Source organism: Telopea speciosissima, chromosome 1, assembly GCF_018873765.1.
Source record: "Telopea speciosissima isolate NSW1024214 ecotype Mountain lineage chromosome 1, Tspe_v1, whole genome shotgun sequence".
Lineage (NCBI taxonomy): Eukaryota > Viridiplantae > Streptophyta > Magnoliopsida > Proteales > Proteaceae > Telopea > Telopea speciosissima.
Genome location: NC_057916.1, coordinates 75,137,977 through 75,159,051, shown reverse-complemented (window position 1 = coordinate 75,159,051; position 21,075 = coordinate 75,137,977). Strand labels below are relative to the sequence as shown.

The window sequence follows — 21,075 nt, the reverse complement described above, 5'->3', positions numbered from 1 at the left end:
TAGGGTCTAGGTTCATTATGCACATGTTAAATGTGTTAGGTGTGGTAGGTAAGGATTGAGTAAATCATTCCATATTTGTAATATTCTGAAGTTATAAATAAAGGCTTGGCCTCTGTCTCATAGACAAGCCAGTATTCATGGAATTCCACACCATTATTTGTTTTACCCCCATGAGTATTTGGAAGTGTTTGTTTTATTCTTGATCATCGTCCAAGTATCTCCAAGTTGGATCCTAAATCTCTCAAGTGTATGTTTGTTGGGTATTCTCGCACTCAAAAGGGTTATCATTGTTATTGTTTTGAGTTGCGGAAATATTTTGTTACTGCTGATGTTTCTTTCTTTGAGTCTACTCCCTATGATAGTTCATCTTTTACTGTGTCTGACTTGGATGATGATCTTCCCGTTTCCATTGTTCAGTCTATTATTCACTCTGTTCCACAGGCTGCCTCATCACCGGCACCTCCACCTGTTGTGTTTAAATGTCACCAATGGAAAGTATGTACTTGGACCCCCGCTCCTGCGAGTTCTGCCTCATATACTTCTTTGCCGGAAAATCTTGAGACAGGTACTACTACTCCTTTGGAACCTCCTTCTGATCTTGATATTCCTATTGCTCATCGTAAGGTTGTTCAGGCTTGTACTCGATACCCCATTTCTAACTTTGTTTCCTATGCTGGTTTGTCTTCCACCTTTCATTCTTGTTTACAAACTGTTAAAAATCATCCTGTTCCTAAGTCTGTTGCAGAAGCATTGTCCAGTCCTGGTTGGACGGCTGCTATGAATGAGGAATTGTTGGCATTGGAAGAGAATCAGACTTGGGATCTTGTGCTCTTACCCTCAGGTAAATCTGCTATTGGTTGTCAATGGGTGTATGTGGTGAAGGTGAATCCTGATGGATCCTTGGCTCGTTTGAAGGCCCGTCTTGTTGCAAAGGGCTATGCCCAAGTCTATGGGGTTGATTACTTGATACTTTCTCTCCTGTAGCGAAGCTTACTTCGGTTCGCATTTTGATTTCTCTTACTGCTACTTACCATTGGCTTTTGTATCAACTAGATGTCATAAATGCTTTTTTACACGGAGATTTGACTGAGGAGGTTTATATGGAGCAACCTCCTGGGTTTGTTGCTCAGGGGGAGTCTGGCTTGGTGTGTAAGTTGAAGATGTCTCTGTATGGGCTGAAACAGTCTCCTAGGGCCTGGTTTGGCAGGTTTACTGTGAGGTAGTGTTAGAGTTTGGGCTGACACATTATGGTAGTGATCATTCTGTGTTCTTCCGCCACTCTGGTGCAGGGAAAATATTTCTTGTGGTTTATGTAGATGATATAGTCATTACAGGAGATGATCTTTCTGGTATTGAAGATTTGAAGGTACACTTACAGAAAAAATTTCAGACTAAGGATCTGGGTAAATTGAAGTACTTTTTGGGTGTGGAAGTTGCTCAGTTAAAGAAAGGAATTTCGCTCTCATAGCGAAAATATGTACTTGATCTTCTTTTAGAGACAGGAATGTTGGGTGCTAAACCTCTAGATATTCCTATGGATCCCAATTTGAAACTTACTGCTGATGATGGTGATATTTTACCTGATCCTGAGAAGTATCAGAGGTTAGTTGGGAAGTTAAATTACCTAACAATAACTAGGCCGGGTGTAGCCTTTCCTATTAGTGTGGTGAGTCAATTTTTGTCTGCCCCACAAACATCTCACTGGGAGGCAGTTGTGCATATCTTACGCTATCTTAAAAAGGCTCCTGGACGTGGTCTTCTATACAGTGATCATGGACATAGGCGGATAGAGGGTTTTTCAGATGCTGATTGGGCAGGGTCTCTAGTTGACAAGAGATCTACTACAGGCTATTGTATGTTTGTTGGAGGAAATTTGGTGTCCTAGAAGAGCAAGAAACAGATAGTAGTTGCTCGTTCCAGTGCAGAGTCAAAGTACAGGGCTATGGCACATGCTACCTATGAATTGATGTGGATAAGACAATTGTTGGCTGAACTTGGTTTTGTTGATGATTCTCCAATGAAACTCTGGTGTGACAACCAAGCAGCTGTCCACATTGCTTAAAATCCGGTGTTTCATGAAAGAACAAAACACATTGAAGTTGACTGTCATTTTGTTCGAGAGAAGCTACAACAAGGTTTAATTTCTCCTGGTCACGTCCGTACAGGAGAACAACTTGCAGATGTGTTCACAAAGTCTTTGGGGAGTGCAAGAGTGGATTATCAACATCTATGCTCCAGCTTGAGGGGGACTGTTAATGAGAGATCTGTATAACTCTCGGTATTAGTGTCTAGTGCTAATACCGAGAGGAGAGTAGTGAGGAGGGTAGTTTAGGAAGCTTCCCTTATTTTGTTTTTAACTTGTTTACTTGTTTTACCCTTATGAATATTATTTAGTGAAGGAAAGAGGGAGATCACGATCATTCTGTGACTCCCAATTCTGCACATTGTCTTTCTCCCTTTCTCTCTCGATTTCTCTGTTTCTCTTCTTCTTTTCCTTCCATTAATTAACACTTTGGTAATGAATTCTTTATTCACCCCCAAAAAAGGAAAACCCAATCGGTTTAAGATATATGACACATGGACTTTCAACGAAAGGCCCATTGGTTTGTAGAAAATACCGTATGATGGCGGTGCATGGTGGGGCCTACCAATTGTATTGTGGTGGTGTGGATGATCTTGAAATGGCATTTCCTTGAAGATGATGGTGTACTTAGCATCCATGGAAACTTCCATGTACTGCCACAATGCCACATGGAAGGATCATTTGGCAAATCCAACAATTTAATAGGAAGATTATGGTCTGGATTGATTAGTGGGCGAACCTTGGTGCAACGGTTAAGTTGCGCTATTGCAACCATCAGGTTGCGGGTTTGAAACATGGAAACAACTTCTCCGCGAGTGGGTGTAAGGCTTTGAACATTTGCCCTTCGCAGACCCTGCAGTAGCAGGAGCCTCATGCATTGGGACGCTCTCACTAGGTCTAGATTGGTTACAATTCAATTTCCACAGAAAAATTCAATCATTTACCACCCACTTATTGGCATCTTTGCTTTGTGTTTTTAACCTTCAATTTGTTTTTCTAAATGTCATGAATCTTCAAAGCTTTATTCTGCCACATGGCTAACTCTGATTGAGTTGTTCAAAATTCACAGTTAATCAGGGTATCAATGGATATACTTATACACAAAATTTATGCCATAAATCATCTGCCATGTGGCAGATAGTGGGTCCGACCACTTAACGTCCTATGTTTGGACCTAATTACTGCTTATTTAAGGTGTATTATATGCTTCAAAACAGTATTTGCATGTGTCCTAAGCATATCCATGCACTTCTTAAGCCTTTCCATGCATATATTTATCGTATCTTGCATCTCTTAGCGTCTTTCCAATATGTCTACAAGACGTTTCTCAAAACCACTCTCCCGATACCGATAGTCCGATACCCGACACCTTGCCTGGTATACTCAAAACATGTTGTACGGCCGTACGGGTCGGATTTCGTGGTGTTGGTTTCCATCCCAACCTATACTTGTTTATTCCAGCTCAATTTAGTTTAGTCTGTTGATTGATTCCAGTTCATTCCAGTGCTGTTCAAATCAGTCTTGTTCTCTGATTCAGTCTTTAAAAAGCACTACGGACCAATCTGGTCAAGTCTATTGTTAGTCTTATTCAAAGCCTTAGTCTATATAAGGAGAACTTCCATTCTTTATTGTTCTTAGAATATGGTTTGTACTTTGTAAATCGTTGGTTGAACTGTTGATTTTTTTTTTTTGGTGGGGGGAGGGGAGCTAATAGACTATTTAAAACACATACTCATTCAAGAACTTCACCCAGCTATTGAATATAATCTTTCTTTATCTATAATTCAATATTCATGTTTTCATATGCTTTTTTCTTTCTTTTTTGGTATAAATAATTTTTGTTTCACATTCACCATTGGACCAAACTTTATGATGTGTGCTCCCTCTCTTCATTACTTTATTGTAGTCGATGTTGCTTATTTGTTGATTTATCAATTTCTTTTATATTATTTGGTCACACCTTTCTTTTTACAGGATATTGAAGCTACAATTCATTGTGCAGAATGGTTATCTATGTTTGGTGGATCTAGCACAGGAGACCATCGCATCAGGTGCTTCTATTTACATTAATAGGGATTATGATTTGTTTATTATGTTCCTAGTTTTTTGCTAAAAATAAAATATAGTTCATTTTTATGGAAGCCACTATAAACAAAAAGGATGTCCATATGGTCTTTTATTGAACTAAAAAAAGCTTATGATAGAGTCCCTAGAGATTTAATCTGGCATGTGCAATGGAAGAGAAGTGTTTCAAGTATATATGTGGACATTATTAAAGATATGTATGATGGTGTGGTGACTAGTGTAAGAACCGTGGGGGTTCAAGGTAATGATTTCCCAACAATTGGGTTACATCAAGGATCAGCTTTAAGCCCTTATTTGTTTGTGCTTACTATTGATGATTATACCAAAGACATTCAAGATGAGGTCCCTTAGTGTTTGCTTTTTGTTGATGATATTGTTTTGGTGGATGAGACAAAAGTAGGAACTAACGCCAAACTGGAGTTACGGAGATCAACCTTGGAATAAAAAAGTTTTAAGATAAGTCGAACGAAGATGATGTATATGGTGTGTAACTTTAGTAACTCCAGGGCAGAAAAAGAAGTTAGAAATAATAGAATGATTGATTCAACAGAGAAGAAGAGAGAAGAAGAGAGGATGAGAGAAAGAAGAGAGATGAGAAGAAGTTTGCAGCCGAGTAATTGAGTGAGTAGTTTCCTCTCCCCTATTTGATTCACTAATATGAAAATAGTAATTACAGCCACCTCCCTAAGGAGGTAAAAGGTAAAACAAGAAAAATACAGCATAAGAAAGTAAGATACTAGATTAGTACCCAAACTACCCTTGTTACATAACTCTAACACTCCCCCTCAAGCTGGAGAATAAATGTCATTCATTCTCAGCTTGCATAATAGGGTACTAAATTGATGAGGGATGAGCCCCTTGGTAAAGATGTCAGCTAATTGATCGCCTGTCTTAACAAAAGGCGTACAAATGTAGCCAGAGTCAATCTTCTCCTTGATGAAATGTCGGTCTACTTCAATGTGCTTTGTTTTGTCATGTTGCACAGGGTTGTGTGCTATGCTAATGGCAGCCTTGTTCTCACAATAGAGTCTCATAGGTGCCTTAGTATCAAATCCCAACTCTTGGACCAGCCGTCTCAACCATAGGAGTTCACATACTCCATGAGCCATTGTCACACCCCGGCCCAATTCATAAGGGCCAAGCATGACTGGATGTCTCTGACATCCAACCAATCCACCAGGATCGCAAGTGCAGTACCCTATTTCCAATCATTATCACAATACAGAATTTAAATGCAGCGGAAACAATTTAAATATTAGAGAATAAGACAGTAATAAAGAAGTCTAGTAATAATGCAGTGATATATATATAAGTGAAGTTTGAGTTACATATATCTACATAAGACTAGGTATACAAAAGTGTTTTATAAACAAAAAAAAAGAGAGGAGATAGCCTGGTCTGTCAGGCAGTTTAAGAGAAAGCACAGTCGTCACACGAGCAAGAGACATCGTGCTCCACAAGAAGCGAAGTATCAACTCCATGAGCTGTAGGAAGGTCTTGAGCAGAAGAAACTCTCACAAAAACAGCCACAACAGAAGTAGTATCATCTGAAAAATAAGGTTAACCACAGGGGTGAGCTCCACTGAGCCCAGCAAGGGAAAACATACAAGCATATGCAAATAGTCCATGCTGAATGACCTAAGTTAAACATGCTCCTAGCATGGATACTAGGTCTCATGGGGTATAAGTACTACTGTAATAGAATGAGAGCTTCGGTCCCGAAAACACATAACCAGACGTCGGTCACCTGACCAAAATCATTCTACTACGGTGGAGACTCGGTAGCTCAGGCATCAAACATCTGATGCTAACGAACCCCCAGTGACTAACCCTACTGTTTGTTCCTACTCCTGTAATGTTCTTTGGAAATGGGACAGTGAATGGCATTTCGGAATCATCCCTTCGGACCTACCACGGGTTATCCAACACCTCTCCCCTATTGGTAAGGGCCGTAGTGCTGGGTTTATGCCAATCCTAACCATATGCAGTCTAATATGATGGCTTATGTCTTAATAAGAGTAATACAATAAGCTGTCTAGTAACATCATCATAAACATACAGTTCCAAGAACAATAATATGTGCAATGCAATATGCAAATGCAGCCTAAATCATGCACATCTAATGCAAAGAAATAAAAGCTAATAAACTATATGAATTGAGTTATAAGAATGATGCATGATATGGCATGCTTAACAAAACAACAATTAATTTCACAAACACGCCAAAATTAAGGTCAAATTCCCTTACCTGAGATAGCAGACTAGTCTAGCCAGATAGAATCCCAAAACTCCAAGTAAACCATACAAAGATAGAGTGTAACACTCCTAGATAAACGCAAAACATCATCAATTAGTTATGGAAGGAGTCCTAGGTCAAAGCCCTAACGTTTGGGTTCAAAACTGGGCCAAAATAGTGAACCGGATTCACACCAGGGACCCTACGGTCGACCGGTTGCAAGCCTGCAACTCCATCCAGTCCAAAAGTCAGAATTGAGGATTTTTGTTGTGTTCCTTGGATCTTATCATGCAAAGGTTCAATTTCATGTTTTAAGCCTTATTTAAGGTGGGTTAGTAGAATTGGGTTAATTAAACCCAAAACCACATTTTAATTTGGGGATTTGTCCCAATTAATGAAATTTCCTATACTAGGGTTTAATAGGATACAAGATTCAACTATAATTGAAGGATAAGAAGAGAATATCAGGGTATCACTCTATTTGAATCAAATTGGATCCAATATCAAGAATAATTTAGGGGTTTGGTCAAGTTTTTATCAATCCTTTAGCTTAGGACTGAATTAGGTTTAAAACCCAAATGAGATTAAGATAAAGGAGAGGAAGAATAGAGGCAGCAATCATGATCAAGGCCTACCTGAAACTGAAGATGTAATTGATGATGGCAGCCCTTAATTGCAAGCTCCAAGACTTAACTCCAAGGTTTATCCCCAAAGTCCTCTTCTTCTCCTTCCTTTCTCCTTCTTTCTTCTTCTTTCTTTATTTCTTTCTAAGCTCTCCTAGCTGATTTGGTTGTGGTTTTCTTTAGATGTAGGAATGAATGAAATTAAATCTAAGTTATGTTTATATACTTAGTTCAACTAAGGCATGGTTGCCTTGGTCAAATTAGAATTAGTTTTAGAAATTCATTTTCCTAATCTGATTTTATAGAATTTAATTACATAACAGCCTATATCTAAGTCATACAGGCTATGTCATGTGACACAAATAGGGATCCAGCTGAGGTAGACTATGGGAATCTGAATCCCTCACTGGGTTGTGGGTCCCGCAAGTAATAATTACCATTCTGTCCCTGATATTCATTTTAGATAAATAAATTATATATATACATATAGGAATAGAATCATTACCTACAATTCAGTCTATGAGATGGAGAGTTTCTGCATCAGTGCATCCAAGCATGTCTGACACATGTAGCTCAGATGCAGGCAGCCTGCAGAATCCTCGGAATCAAGAATGGCTTGTTGTGATGACTCTCCGGAATCCTCCATTGGTGAGTCAGAGAATTGATTTGCATCTTCCACTGATGCAGCCCACAGCATCGAGGCAACATAGACAGTGAACTAGAACCTGAAATCACACAAGTTCCAAAGTTCAAATTTATAGTGGATTTCACAGCCATAGCTCTAAATCCCATAGTTGTCATGGCACCGCTATGGGGTCCTGGCGTTGGAGAAATGGCCATATCGACCTACGGCATGGCGTCTGTTTCCCTAAATCTTCTATTTTAGCCTTGCTCTCACCATTCGGTTGTCAGCAGAATTTTGGGGCTATTTCTCGTGGGTCTGGGTGATTCATCCTTCCAAACCTTTGGCTCAGCCCCTTTCAGCATTGAGGTTCCATCGCACATCAGACCTGCACCTCCATTACAACCGTCAGATTTGGTTCAGTTCCATCGATCTCTTGGTTGCAAGTTCTTTCAATTAGATTCTTGGCCCTTGAGAGAACAGGTTGTGCCCACTCTTGCCTGAAGCTTCGTATCAATTGGGTTCTTACGAGGAAGGCCCACCTTCGAAATAACTTCCATTTTGCCACTGGGTTATGGTTCTTTCTTTGGCTGAGGAGTCGTGAGGTTGAAGAAGACTGAATTCCTTTGTTTTTTGTTTCTCGATTTCTTATCTATTAAACCCATTTTCCTTAATTCCCAACATTACCCTTTTCTTTTACTTTTTTCCTTCTTTGGCTGAGGAGTCGTGAGGTTAAAGAAGACTGAATTCCTTTGTTTTTTGTTTCTCGATTTCTTATCTATTAAACCCATTTTCCTTAGTTCCCAACATTACCCTTTTCTTTTACTTTTATTCCCACCATCTATTATTTTCAATTTTGTTCCAAGTATACCCTTTACCCATCAAACGTGCTATCCCACTTCCTGGTTTATTTTCTTTATTAAATTGATTTCCGTTAATTACAGTTCTGCCACTCCTTCTTTACAACTTCAGATTAATTACAATTCTGCCTTAATTTATCTACTAGTTTGCCATTCAACTTTGCCATTCAACTTTGGATTTAATTACTATTCTACCATGGTCGACATGATCAACATGGAAACGCCATGGCGGGCGATGTGTCGATATATCGATCAGGCACCCCTCTGCACTTGACCAAGCCACAACTGGTTGCTTTTTACTCTTCCACGTGATCATATTACCACCCACAAAAGTACAATAGCCAGATGTAGATCGTTTGTTGGAAACCGAACCAGCCTAATCATCATCAGTGTAGCCTTCAATTCTCAAATGGTTGTTCTTGGCATATAGGAGACCTTTTCTTGGAGAGGACTTCAAGTGTCTGAGGATCCGGTAAACAACATCCAAGTGTCCACTCTTGGGGGCGTGCATAAACTGACTCATCACCCCAGCATCCCTGGCTCTTTCAACATGTCTAGGACAAACTTCCTTTGACATAAATTTATTCCCTGTAATCCCTGTCTCTTTCAACAGGTCAAAGAGAGATAAATCATCTTCCCTACAAGCCTCCGGTATTTCCCTGCATCAACAAGGGAAGGTCCACAGTCTTCTCCTAGCTTATGATTCGGATCAATAGAAGAGTTTACAGGTTTGCAACCCAACATCCCGGTCTCTTTCAACGAGTCTAGGACAAACTTCCTTTGACATAAATTTATTCCCTTCTTAGACCTTGGAACATATTTCATAGACGTCCCTTCATTGTCAACAGGGGTAGCTTTGCCATTGGATTGTTGTTCCTCTTTGAACCACCACAACTAGGATAGGAGGAGAGGCTCTCATAGAGACCAGCACTATCAACCCCCCGAGGGGGGAGAGCGAAGCGAGGGGGGAACCGATCCATTCACTAGAACGTAATGGATCAGAAGTTCAAGTAGTAACAGTTCTCTTGTGAGTCCCTTCGGTCTTTCCAAAGGGCTGGTTAGCCGTGTAGTCACTATACAGAAGGCGCTAAACGCCCTCGATAGAAGGAGCTGTAGGAGGGAAAAAAAAACCTCTAGGCCCGGCCCCGCGTTGAGGCCTCGAGCAGGCTTGTATTAACTCTCTCGTACCCTGATCCGTATGTATGGCTTTCATAGTACGTCCCGTCCCCCTCCTCGCTTCGTATCGGCTTCGTATACGACTTGGCTCGGTATCCATCCACACCACTACACGCCGAAGTCTACGGTAGCTACACTATCACTGGAAGGGTTGGTTCCGGCAAGGGCCTCCGCTTCGAAGGCGTCACTCAACTGTTGAGCCAAGTAGGTCTTCAACCTAGCTATCTCAACCCTGTCATCTCCAGTCACTACAATATCATCAACATAGACAATAAGGGCTGTGATGGTACCATTACCTTGCCGGGTAAATAAAGTATTGTCAGCTTAGCTCTGGGAATACCCATTCTTCAAAATAGCTTGTCTAAACCTCTCAAGCCAAGCCTTCGGGGATTGCTTGAGACCATATAGTGCTTTCTTAAGTAGGCACACTTTCCCTTCAGCTGAGGGACACTTGAAGCCAGGTGGAGTCTGCATGTACACTTCCTCTTCTAGATCACCATGGAGGAAAGCGTTCTTCACATCCAACTGATACAATGGCCAATCTTGATTAGCCGCCAAAGATAAAAGAACCCTTATTGAGTTGTGCTTCGCCACAGGAGCAAATGTCTCCTGATAATCAATCCCATTCACCTAATTGTAGCCTTTAGCCACCAATCGGGCCTTGTATCTCTCAATTGTACCATCTGATCGGTACTTGACTGTGTAGACCCATCTGCATCCAACTGGAACCCTCCCCCTGAAGATCAACCAATTTCCAAGTACAGTTCTTCTCAAGGCCATCATTTCCTCAGACATGGCTTGCTTCTACTTTGGGTCAAACAGGGCCTCAATGACATTATTTGGAATGGAAAGAAGAGAGAGCGGCAATGAAGGCAACACCTGTAGGAGAGAGAGCATCATAGGAAACAAACTAGGCTACAAGATTAGTGCAAGCTCTCTTTCCTTTTCTAGCAGCAATAGGAAGGTCTAAGTTAGAAGGAAGAGAAGGAATGGTTTTTTTTTGGATGAATAAATAATTCAATTACCAGAGGGAGAAGAAAGGGTGGGGGGAGAGGATACAAGCGAAAGCCGACATAAGCCCTACCAAAAGCAAGGACAAGACAAGGGGCAAAGCCCAACCCAAAAAAAAAAAAAAGGCTAAAAAATAACAAGCTAGGCAAAACCAAAGAACCAAAGAACCAAGCTGGATCGAAGAAGGCCAACTAACCCGGGTCAATACGCTCACCACTTAGAGCATCAATCACCTGAATATAAAATTGACCTTCTTTCCATTAGGGTTGTAGGGAGGAATGGAGGAACCACCCATCTCCCACTTTGATTCTTCAAAATAGAGGAAGGACCATAAGATGGGCCACTGTCTATTGCTTCCAAAACAGCATCAATGGGATTAACTTCAAGCACTACATGGATCTCACCTCCTCGAGCTACAAAAACTTCATTGAAGTCTTGTGCATTGTGCTTCTCAGATTGCAAAATCCTTAAGCTTGATTCGTTGGTGACCTGCGGCTGGCTTCCAATGTGGGTAGGAGTCCTATGTGTTCTTGGTTGACCCTCTCCAATTGGAAGGAACTGACCTCCAGCTTGGCAATGGGGTTCACTATGACAGTTCACATTTGTAAATTGAAGCACCTTTGAGACTGTGGTGTTCACATTGGAAGGAGTATGCGAATCTGAAAAAGGTTCTTTCCCTCTCTTAACACAAACTGTCGGACGTATGAATATCTGATTGGGAAGGCAAATCCACTAGCAAAGGATCCGATCCATGCAACACTTCAGTAGTTTCAACGGAAGGGTGTTGACTGACATCCACCCACTTCTGTAGCATTAATCCTTTATGTGTCACACCCTCTTCACACTCAAGAGCTGTAAACCTATTGTGGCTATATTCGGGCATGACAGCTAGCTCTTGGTTCAATGGGAAGGTTGTTGATCCAAAAACATGCAAGCTTGGGCCTGCAAAGATCTGCGTTCTTCCCATTGTTGCAGCTCATCCACCACTCCCACCCTCTCATTCAGCATCAAATCAGGCGCAAGAGCCACATCAGCATCTTCTTCAACACCTCTTGCAAATCGAAACGTCCCTGATTTCTCCGGCATTTGAGTAACACCTTCATCCCGCACAAGTTTCTCCAAACTATCGACTTCCAATCTCTTGAGACCAGTACCCATCCATGTCTACTGCCTATGCCTCACAGCGGGCTTTGAGAACTCCATTTCATCAGAGGGTCGATTAGAAGATACCCCCCTTCTCATCGCTGCTTGAGAAGCAGTAGGAGTAGATGGACCATTGCGTGAGCACTGGTTGTTCCCGTGCCCAAACACAAGACAGTGGGAGCGGCGAGACAGCTGCCAATCATAGAGCACCGATTGAGTGAAACTCCGACCATCTTCATCGACAATGGTTATGGAGGATGGAAGATCATTAGCCACTGAAATTTCAATACAAATCCAAGCAAATGACAGTCTTGCTTGTGATTTGGTCCATTTATCCGAGTACAGTGGAGTTCCTAGAGTAGTTCCAATGATGCTTAAGGCTTTCTCTATCCACAAGTGGAAGGGGAGGTTAGGTAAATTTACCCAGATGGGAACAGAAGAACAAGATATCTGGGATAAGCAAGAATGAGGAGACCATGGCCTAAGAAAGATTTGTTTCTTTTGAACGAACCAGGGTCCCTCCTCCAAAGCATGAATTTTATCATCTTCCGTGGCGAATTTGAAGATGAAGATACCACTCTCCAGTAAGATTACTTCAACGGAGCCTACAGGCTTCCATTGCCTAAGAAGGACATCTCGAGTAAGCATAAACGGCGGTTTTCGGCCCAAGAAATAACGGAGGAGAGTGTTGTTCCATTGGTTAGCTTCCTCCTGTAAGATATCCTTTGGGAATATTGCTACAAGCTTCCCTTCCACCGACGTAGGTGAGAGAAAGTGGAGTTTAAATCCTCCTTCCACACCAGAGCTTCGAGGGAACAAGGAGGACCAGTTGTTTCCTCCACCACCAACAATACTAGTCTGAGGGGAAGAAGGAGACAGCCCAGCCCTGTGCGGCAACCCCTCAGCAGATCCAAAAGCTCCCACCCCGGAAGACACCTGCTGGTTTTGAAACACATCACCCGCATCCCGCACCTCACTGTTAATTGCAAGCTCAGCTGTTTCAAAGTTAGGAGCATCAACACCCGCAAGGGGAGGGAAAGCAACACCATCAGAAAGGGACCCTACAAATATGGACTCTCCCTCCCTCACGCCCTCACCTTCCTCCAAAACAACCAGATCTAAAGGGTGTTCAGCAACTCCACCCAAAACTGTTCTTAGTTCCAACCGATTGGCAACGTTCTTGCTACCATCACCCTTTTTTTCTTTTTTCCCCCCATGGAGAAGTCTCAACCACTTTTCTTTTCTTTTCAAAGAGAAGAGAAGAGAAGAGAAGAGAAGAGAAGGAATGTTACCTGACTGAGGAGGATGTATCTCCGAATGTGGATCCAAAGAGGGCTCTTGGCAGGTCTTCTTTCCTTCACTCTTCAAGCATTCACCTTTTTTGTACTTAATGCGGTAATCCTTCTCATTACTCTTCTCTTTACCAGAACCACTTTCAACAACAGCCCCTTCTTAGGTTTCCTAATATCAAACAGAAATGGGGAAGTAGGCAAAGGTGGGAGGAAAGGGATAGAAATAGCCTCTTCATTTCCACTATTCTCCCCTTGAAGAGGATTTTGAGAGGGAGTGAAGAAAGGTATAGATTCAAAGAAGGTAACATCTTTGGAGAGAAGTTGCCTTCGGGAAGAGGGATGATAGCACTTATACCCCTTGGTAGATGAGGAATATCCAAGGAAAATACATTTGAGTGTCTTGGGGTCAAGCTTAGTCCGAGCACATTTATTGATATGGACATAGTAAACACACCTAAACACCTTGGGAGGAGGAGAGAAAGCAAAAGTCTGAGGAGACAACAAGCCTAAAGGAGAGTTGGAGCTAAAAATTTTAGAGGGCATGCGATTGATTAAAAAAGCAACGGTAAGAAGGGCTTCAGACCAAAAGGTCTTGGGAACATGCATGCCAAATAGGAGACTCCTAGTGACTTCCAACGAATGACGATTTTTTCATTCAACCACCCATTCTGTTGAGGGGTGTCAACACAAGCAACTTGATGGATAATACCATGATCAATAAAGAACTGATGAAGCCCCCCATATATATACTCTCCCCTGTAGCCAAGCATAACTCAATCAGGGTTCTTCTTTCAGTGGCAGCCAATAAAGATTGGCCAATGTACCAATTAGATGTGAAGAATGCATTTCTTTATGGAGATTTAGCAGAAGAAGTGTACATGCAGTCCCCACCTGGTTTTAAGTGTCTCTCAACTGAAGGGAAAGTGTGTCTCTTGAAGAAAGCTCTCTATGGCCTCAAGCAGTCTCCTAAGGCCTGGTTTGAGAGATTTAGACAAGCCATCCTGAAGAATGGGTATTATCAGAGTCAAGCTGACCATACCTTGTTTATCAGGAGAGTTAATGGTACAGTTACAACTCTCATTATCTATGTTGATGACATTGTGGTAACTGGGAATGATGTTGCTGAGATAAACAGATTGAAGTCTTATCTGGCTAAACAGTTTGAGATCAAAGACCTTGGACTCTTGAAATATTTCTTGGGTATTGAAGTATTTAGATCAAGGAAATGAATCAACATCTGCCAAAGGAAATTTATGTTGGATCTTCTGAAAGAGATAGGCATGATGGGGTGCAAACCAGCAACTTCTCCCATTGATCCGAATCATAAGCTTGGTGATGAATGTGGTTCTTCTCTTATAGATGCAAGTAAGTACCAAAGATTAGTTGGGAACTAATCTATCTCTCCTTGACTCGACCAGACATCTCTTTTGCAGTTGGAGTGGTGAGTTAGTTCATGCATGCTCCCAGGAGTGGACATCTAAACGCGGTGTATCGCATCATTAGATACTTGAAATCCTGTCTAGGAAAAGGTCTTCTATTTGCTAGGCATGACCATTTGCAGATTGAAGGCTACACAGATGTTGATTGGGCTGGTTCAGTCTCTGACAGGAGATCTACTTCTGGGTACTGTACCTTTGTGGGTGGTAATCTAATCACCTAGAGGAGCAAGTTTAGGGTCATGGCTTATGGAGTGTGTGAGCTTATATGGCTGAAGAGACTTCTTTAAGACTTTAGTTTTGAAACTGAAGGGCTATTGAGATTTTATTGTGACAACAAAGCTGCTATAAGCATTGCCCATAATCCCGTTCAACATGATCGAACCAAGCATATTGAGGTTGATCGTCACTTCATCAAAGAGAAGCTGGATTCTGGGTGCATTTGTACTCCCTTTGTGAAGACAGGTGATCAAGTAGCAGATATCTTCACCAAAGGTCTCACTCCTAGTCTATTTAGTACCTTATTGTGCAAGCTGAGAATGTATGACATTTATTCTCCAGCTTGAGGGGGAGTATTAGAGTTGTTAGAATATCTTGTATAAGGGTAGTTCTGTCATTGTCCTGTTATAAGACATGACCAAGTAGTATTTTTCCTTTTCTTGTTTTATTTCTCTTTACCTCCTTAGGGAGGTCTGTGTAATTTGGAAGACTTTATTAATGAAGTAATATGTGTGTTGAGAACAGCTCAACATACACAATTGATTCTCCCATCCTCTTCTTCTTCTTGCTATAAATCTCTTCTCACTTACTAGATTCGATCTATCTTTAAGTTCCAACTAATAGAAACTAACTCACAACACTGACAGGAAAGGCAATGTCTGGTTGAGTTACAGTCAAATAGTTTAGTTTCCCAACAAGTCTCCGATACTTCTAAGGATCATTAAGCACATCACCATCATCAACTGTAAGCTTTAAATTAGGATCTATAGGAGTATCCAGAGGTTTGGATCCTAACAATCTTGTCTCTGAAAGAAGATCAAGAACATACTTTCACTTTGAGGGCAAAATTCCTGAGCTACTTCCAAACCTAGAAAGTATTTCAATCTTCCTAAGTCTTTAGTTTGAAACTTCTGTTGTAGTTGCATCTTCAACTTCTCAATTCCTGAAGAGTCATCTCCTGTAAAGATAATATCATCAACATATACAATAAGAAATATTCTTCCTGCATCAGAATGCCGGAAAACTACAGAATGGTCACTACTACAACTTGTCAGTCCAAATTCCAAAACAATAAACCGACTAAACCAAGTTTAGGGCGACTGTTTCAGTCCATACAAACATTTTTTGAGCTTACACACCATCCCAGACTCTCCCTGAGCAACAAACCTAGGAGTTTGCTCCATATAAACCTCCTCATGAAGATCTCCATGCAAGAATGCATTTTTAACATCTAACTGAAATAGAGGCCAATGATGTATGGCAGCAAGAGAAATTAATATACGAACATGTTGTAATATATTGGGTACAAGGGTAATTCTGCTCTAAGAGTATTATGGCCATCGTATCCATTCTGGTATGTTCTCCTTCCTATTATAAATAAAGGGGTTGTGGGCACATTGTTCACAAGCCAGTATTCATGAAATTCCACATGGTATCAGAGCAGGAATCCATCCGAGAATCCTGGAGTTAGTTTTTTTTTTTTTCGGTTTTCTTCTCCCCTCTCACTTGCGATTACGACCTAGCCCCACCGGCAGCCACCCATCTTCCGCCTCCCTTCCACCATCCGCTACCTCCTACCTTCCACCTCCTTTTTTCCGCCTTACCACCACCTTCGGCCACCACTCAGCCCTTCCGCCTCCCTTCCCCTACCTTTTTTCCGCCTCCCTAGGCCCTTCTGCCCTCTTTCTTTTTTCGCGGAAGGATTTCTCCGTCTCTTCCTGCTACCACTACCACTTTTTCACCCTTGGTGGTGAGTTGATTCCCACCAAGGGGTGTTTCTGATCTATATGACTTAAACACTTTGTCCGAATTTTTTCCCCCTTTCCGGTGATTTCTTGTTTGAGTTTTTCCAACCAGCCACCATGCCAGGAGATTCTGACATTACCACTGCCTCCTAAGGACACGAAAGTTAGATTTTAGGTTTAGGAATGTAAGTAAGAGAAGTAGAGAATGTTGGAGGAGGAAGAAGAAGACAAGAGAGAGGATTCGGTTGTAATGTGTTAGAGTGTAATGACTCTACACTCAACACCTATATTACTTCATTACTAGAAATGAGAATATTACATACACCTCCCTAGGGAGGTAACAGGAAAGAAAGGAGAAAAATAGAAAAATACATAATGGGGCAACTAGACAAAAGGCTAGTTCCCAAACTACCCTTACATAACTTCTCACAACTCTAACATTCCCCCTCAAGCTGGAGAATAAATGTTATGCATTCCCAGCTTGCATAGGAGAGTACCAAACTGAATAGAGGTAAGAGCCTTGGTGAAGATATCTGCTAGTTGATCACCAGTCTTCGCAAAAGGAGTACAGATGCATCCAGAGTCCAGAGTCTATCTTTTCCTTGATAAAGTGTCGATCCACTTCAATGTGGTTGGTCCTGCCATGTTGCACTGCATTGTGAGCAATACTAATAGCTGCCTTGTTATCATAGTAGAGTCTTATAGGGCCTTTAGTGGCAAATCCTAGTTCCTGAACAGGTCTTTTCAGCCATATGAGTTCACACACTCTATGAGCCGTAGCCTTAAATTCTGCCTCGGCACCATATGAGTTCACACACTCTATGAGCCATAGCCTATTTTTTGCTTCTCCATGTAACCAAGTTACCTCCCACAAAGGTACAATAGTAGGAGGTAGACCTCCTGTGTGTGATGGATCCAGCCCAATCAGCATCAGTAAAACCTTCTACTCTCAGGTGGTTTTGCTTGGCATACAACAGTCCTTTCCCTGGGCACGACTTCAAATATCTAAGAATACGATACACATCTAAATGGCCACTCTTGGGGGCATGCATAAATTGGCTCACTAACACTACATAAGAAATATCTGGGTGTGTCATGGAAAGGTAAATAAGCTTCCTAACTAGCCTCTGGAACTTTCCCGCATCAACAAGAGAAGGACCACAATCTTCTCTTAGTTTATGATTCTGCTCGATAGGAGAACTTGCTGGTTTGCAGCCTAACATCCCTGTCTCTGTTTGCAAATCAAGCACAAACTTTCGTTGACATATGTTGATTCCTCTCTTGGTCCTTGATACTTCAATGCCTAAGAAATACTTCAAAGGACCAGATCTTTGATTTCAAACTGTTTAGCCAAGTAGATTTTCAGTTTATCTATCTCAGCCATATCATCTCTAGTGAGTACAATATCATCAACATAGACAATGAGGGATGTGATGGTACCATTGCCCTGCTTGGTAAAGAGAGTGTGGTCAGCTTAACTTTGGGAATATCCATTCTTCAGAATAGCCTGTCGGAAGCGCTCAAACCATGCCTTTGGTGGCTGTTTGAGTCCATATAGTGCCTTCTTGAGGAGACACACCTTCCCTTCAGCTGAAGGTATTTTGAACCCTGGTGGGGGTTGCATGTACACTTCTTCTTCCCACTCACCATGAAGAAAGGCATTCTTCACATCTAACTGATATAATGGCCAATCTTTATTGGCAGCCAATGATAAAAGAACTCTTATAGAGTTGTGCTTAGCCACAGGAGCAAATGTCTCCTGATAGTCAATCCCATAAACTTGACTGTACCCCTTGGCCACTAACCTTGCTTTGTATCTCTCAACAGTACCATCAGATTTATACTTGATTGTATAGACCGGTCTGCATCCAACTGGGACACGTCCCTTGGGAAGATCCACCAATTGCCAAGTACCATTCTTTTCAAGAGCCATCATCTCCTCAGACATAGCTTGTCTTCATTTTGGGTCAGACATAGCATCAGTAACATTCTTGGAAATAGAAGCTGTAGAGAGAGCAGCAATAAATGCAAGACCTGTAGGAGAAAGAGCATCATAGGAAACAAACTGGGCTATATGATTAATACAAGCTCTTTTCCCCTTTCTAACAGCAATAGGAAGGTCTAAATCAGATGGAGGAGAAGGGATATCACCTGATTGAGGAGAATGAATCTCAGGATGTGGATCTGGATCTAAAGAGGGCTCTTGGTAGGTCTTCTTTCCTTCATTATTCAAGCCTTCACCTCTCTTATATAATTTGGTAATCCTTCTCCTTACCAGAACCACTATCAACAACCAAATCTGTATTCACGTCCACATCCACAGCCCTGTGCTTTCCAATGTCAAGCATAAAGGGAGAGATAGGTAGAGGATAATGAAGGAAATCAGCAGCCTGTTCACTTCCACAATTCTCCCCCTGAAGAGGATGTTGAGATGGTGCAAAGAAAGGGACAAACTCAAGGAAAGTAACATCTTTGGAGGTGAGGCACTTGCGAGAAGATGGGTGATAGCACTTGTAACCTTTGGTAGTAGAAGAGTACCCAAGAAAGAGACACTTGAGAGCTTTGTGATCAAGTTTAGTACAATGTGATTTGTTAACATGCACATAACAAACACAGCCAAAGACTTTAGGAGGAAGAGAGTAAGAAGAAACTTGTGGAGATAAGATTTCTAAGGGAGATTTGAAATCAAGAAGTTTGGTAGGCATGCGATTAATGAGAAAAGAAGCAGTGAGAAGAGCTGCAAACCAGAAGGTCTTGGGAACATGCATGCCAAACAAGAGACTACGGGTGACCTCCAATAAATGACAATTTTTCCTCTCAGCAACCCCATTTTGTTGGGGTGTGTCAACACACGCGAGTTGATGGATAATGCCATATTAGTAAAGAAGGCTTGGAGGCCACCAAACATGTATTCTCCTCCTTTATCAGATCAAACAATTTTTATACGAGTATCAAACTGAGTAAGAATCATCTGATAAAAATTCTGAAATGCATCACAAACAGCACTTTTATGTTTCATAAGAACAGTCCAAGTAGCATGAGAAAAATCATAACAAATGACACAAAGCAACGATAGCCAAATAAAGAGGTAGTAGGGGAAGGTCCCCAAACATTAGTATGCACAATATAGAACGGAGCAGCAGCTCTATTACCATGATATGGATAAGAAGAATGACAATGTTTGGCAAACATACATGGTTCACATTGAAAAACATGAGAAGAAGCAATAGAAGAAAATAAGGAGGCAACTGTTTCCTTATTACAACAAAAGATGGATGGCCAAGACGACGATGCCATAACATAACAGACTCCACAGAACTACTATCATTACGTCCACACACATAAGACTGAGCTGTGGGCAACAAAGGGTAAAAAAGGTAAACGCCTTGCTCCTCACATCCACTACCAATAATCCTCTTCGTCACCAAATCCTGAAAAAGACAGTGAGAAGGAAAAAATATGACATAACAGTTCAGAGATTTAGTCAAGTGACTCACAGATAAAAGATTAAGTATAAGGTTAGGGACATGAAGAACGAAAGTAAGGGAAATAGATGATGTAACAGGGATACTACCCTTACCAGATATGGAGGAAAGGGAGCCGTCAGCTACCCTAACCTTATCCTTACCAGAGCAAATTGTATATTAATCATAATAATGGGACATACCAATCATGTGGTCAGTGGTACCAGAGTCAATGACCCAAGACTGGGCTGTAGTAGAAGCGGAGGTGGAGACCTGTAAAGCTGAGGATGAAGAAGAGCTGGCTACTGTGGGTGCAGGAGATATGCTCAGCTGTGACATGACCTTGCGAAACACTACATCTATCAAAGTGGAGTCATCCTGTGTAGCATCTGCCTCAGTCATCATAGAGTGTGCTCTAGCTCCCCCTCTATGGCCACCACGACCTCGTGTGCCAGGAGGACGAACATGAAGAGACCAATACCTATCCTTGGTGTGTCCAGTTCTCCTACAATGATCACATTTAAACCTGTCTCTCCCAACTCCAGTGGCACCAACTGTCTCCACTATTCTGTCTTCCTCACATGGTATAAAATCTCGCGAAATATCTGCGATATATCGCCATATTTCGTGAATCTCGATATGTCCGAGATACGAAACACTTCCGAAACATAAAAATACAATATCTCGTCGATATATCGTGATATATCGATGATATATCGTGGATCTCACGATATATCGCAAGATCTCACGATATATCGCGAGATATTGTAAAAGTGACAAATAGTGTCACATTAAGAGCCTTATAATTCCATATTTCGCAGCTCTTGGTCGATATTTCGACCGAGAGCTGCTGAAATTCAAATTTTCTCTCTTCTTCCTCCCTTCCAAGCCTCATCCAAGCATTGTTGAAGCTCCTTGTCGCCGGGAAGACGTCGGAGGGTCATCTAAGCTCATCATCCAAGCCTATTTTCATTATTTAAGGTAAATTCTATTTCTCTAAAACTATTTTTTTTAAAAAAATTTTGTACAAATGTTGTTGGATGTTGATGATATTAATATATGTTAGACACCGGAGGCCGA

General features: G+C 41.5%; 1 protein-coding gene across 1 annotated transcript in view; it reads left to right on the top strand.

Moving 5' to 3' along the window:
- The window catches only part of LOC122667673 (BEACH domain-containing protein C2-like), a 183,658-nt gene that overhangs the window by 28,210 nt on the left and 134,373 nt on the right, over positions 1–21,075 (top strand). The window contains exon 7 of the mRNA XM_043864047.1: positions 4,058–4,134. Within this exon, the coding sequence (XP_043719982.1) occupies positions 4,058–4,134 (77 nt within the window). The remainder of the gene's footprint in view (positions 1–4,057; positions 4,135–21,075) is intronic.